Source organism: Brassica oleracea, unplaced genomic scaffold, assembly GCF_000695525.1.
Source record: "Brassica oleracea var. oleracea cultivar TO1000 unplaced genomic scaffold, BOL UnpScaffold02961, whole genome shotgun sequence".
Classification (NCBI taxonomy): domain Eukaryota; kingdom Viridiplantae; phylum Streptophyta; class Magnoliopsida; order Brassicales; family Brassicaceae; genus Brassica; species Brassica oleracea.
In genome coordinates, this window is record NW_013619487.1 from 1 (window position 1) to 1,380 (window position 1,380).

The following is a 1,380-nucleotide window of genomic DNA, read 5'->3' on the forward strand; positions in this document are numbered from 1 at the left end:
TGGAGCTGACCACTGCACCTTCACCCTTCAAGACAGAAGCAGGGGTACCCTGGCCTTGAGTTAGTACATCATTTGACTTGTGGAGTTCATTACCCTGATAAGAAACACTAGGAAGGGATGCTTCTTCAGCCATTAATTTTGCCTGAAATGCCGCATTAGCTGCGACATTGGCGGCGGCAGCTGCAGCCTTTGCCACTGCAGCGGCAGCAGCTACGGCAACAGCAGCGGAAGCTAATCTGCCTTGAGTTTCTGGCTGGAGGCCAGCATGCCTCTGTTGCTCTATCTGCTTCCATACGTATTCGCTGTGACTAACGGCTGCAGTAGCGAGAGCAGAAGCATCCTCTGCATGCATCTTAGCCTCATTAAGCTTATCAATGGTATCTGCCGGTAACACAGATCTCTGCTTAACTTCAGATACAAGGTTACCACCAAAAATTGGGGATTGCAAAGATGATTTCATTTTCTTTCCAGGGAACGTAGATACCAGGTTCATAGGGACTGCAGAGATGGAATCAACACTGGGCAGGGTGCCTGCGTTAGAAGTCAGACTACCCGGAGCAGCTGTAATAGGTACAGGTGTTGATATAGAAACAAGAGGTGAGACAACTACTTCTGTCTGCTGTAGCGAATTCAAAATGCTTGGATCAGACTCCACAGAGACTGGCATTTTCTTCCGTTTCCTTGATTTCGTCCCAGTGGAGTGTTGAGCAGGTGCTACAACTGTACTGGCTGGCTCAAGTGTTTGTGTCCCTTTGAAAATATTGCCAGAAGTTCCACTCAGAACATGCTTACCGCCAGAGTAAGGCAAGGACGATTCTTTTGTGGGTGTCAATTTTACAGATTCGGTGATCGGGAAAACGGGGAAACGAGAACCAACATCGAACCCACTGGTCTGCGGAGAAGCAAGCCACGGGTTGGGGTAAGGGAGAGGGGACATCCAAGCCGTATTATGTCCAATATTCGTAACCGATGCAGCTTGATGAGCATGTGATGAAGAAGGCAGTGGTGCAGCAGCTGAACCTCTCTGAATGCTTCTTGATTGTAAAGTTTCGAGGGGAGTTGACAAACTCCATAAAGGTGATGAGAGTGGAATTATGGGTTTCGTCGCTGAACTCGCTTTGCTACTGGTGTGACTCATTGACGGGGTCTCTGTCTTCCCTGGAAATGCAGTTTCGGGTATTTAGCTACGGAATGCAAACAGCAGCAGAGCTGAGAAATAAAATATAACCATAAGAGCTGAATAAATCGAAGTAGAAACCTGCACGTGATTGCAATGGCGTTTCAGGACTAGAAACACGCATTCTCTGAGCCCTTACAGCACAAGCACGCCATGCTTTCTCCCAAGTGCCTCTCCCACCATCTAGAGAAGTTCAGAATCAA

The 1,380-nt window shown here is 48.0% G+C and overlaps 1 protein-coding gene across 1 annotated transcript; it reads right to left on the reverse strand.

Annotated features, from left to right (window-relative positions):
* Positions 1 to 6: 6 nt before the first annotated feature.
* On the reverse strand, positions 7 to 1,356 carry LOC106321777 (flocculation protein FLO11-like; the record flags this gene model as incomplete). The annotated part of the gene is made up of 2 exons (XM_013760015.1): positions 1,259 to 1,356; positions 7 to 1,158 (listed from the first exon to the last, which is right to left on the reverse strand). Coding segments are annotated over exons 1-2 (1,195 nt in total), but the record flags the coding sequence as incomplete, so codon positions are not given.
* Between the last annotated feature and the right edge of the window lie 24 nt (positions 1,357 to 1,380).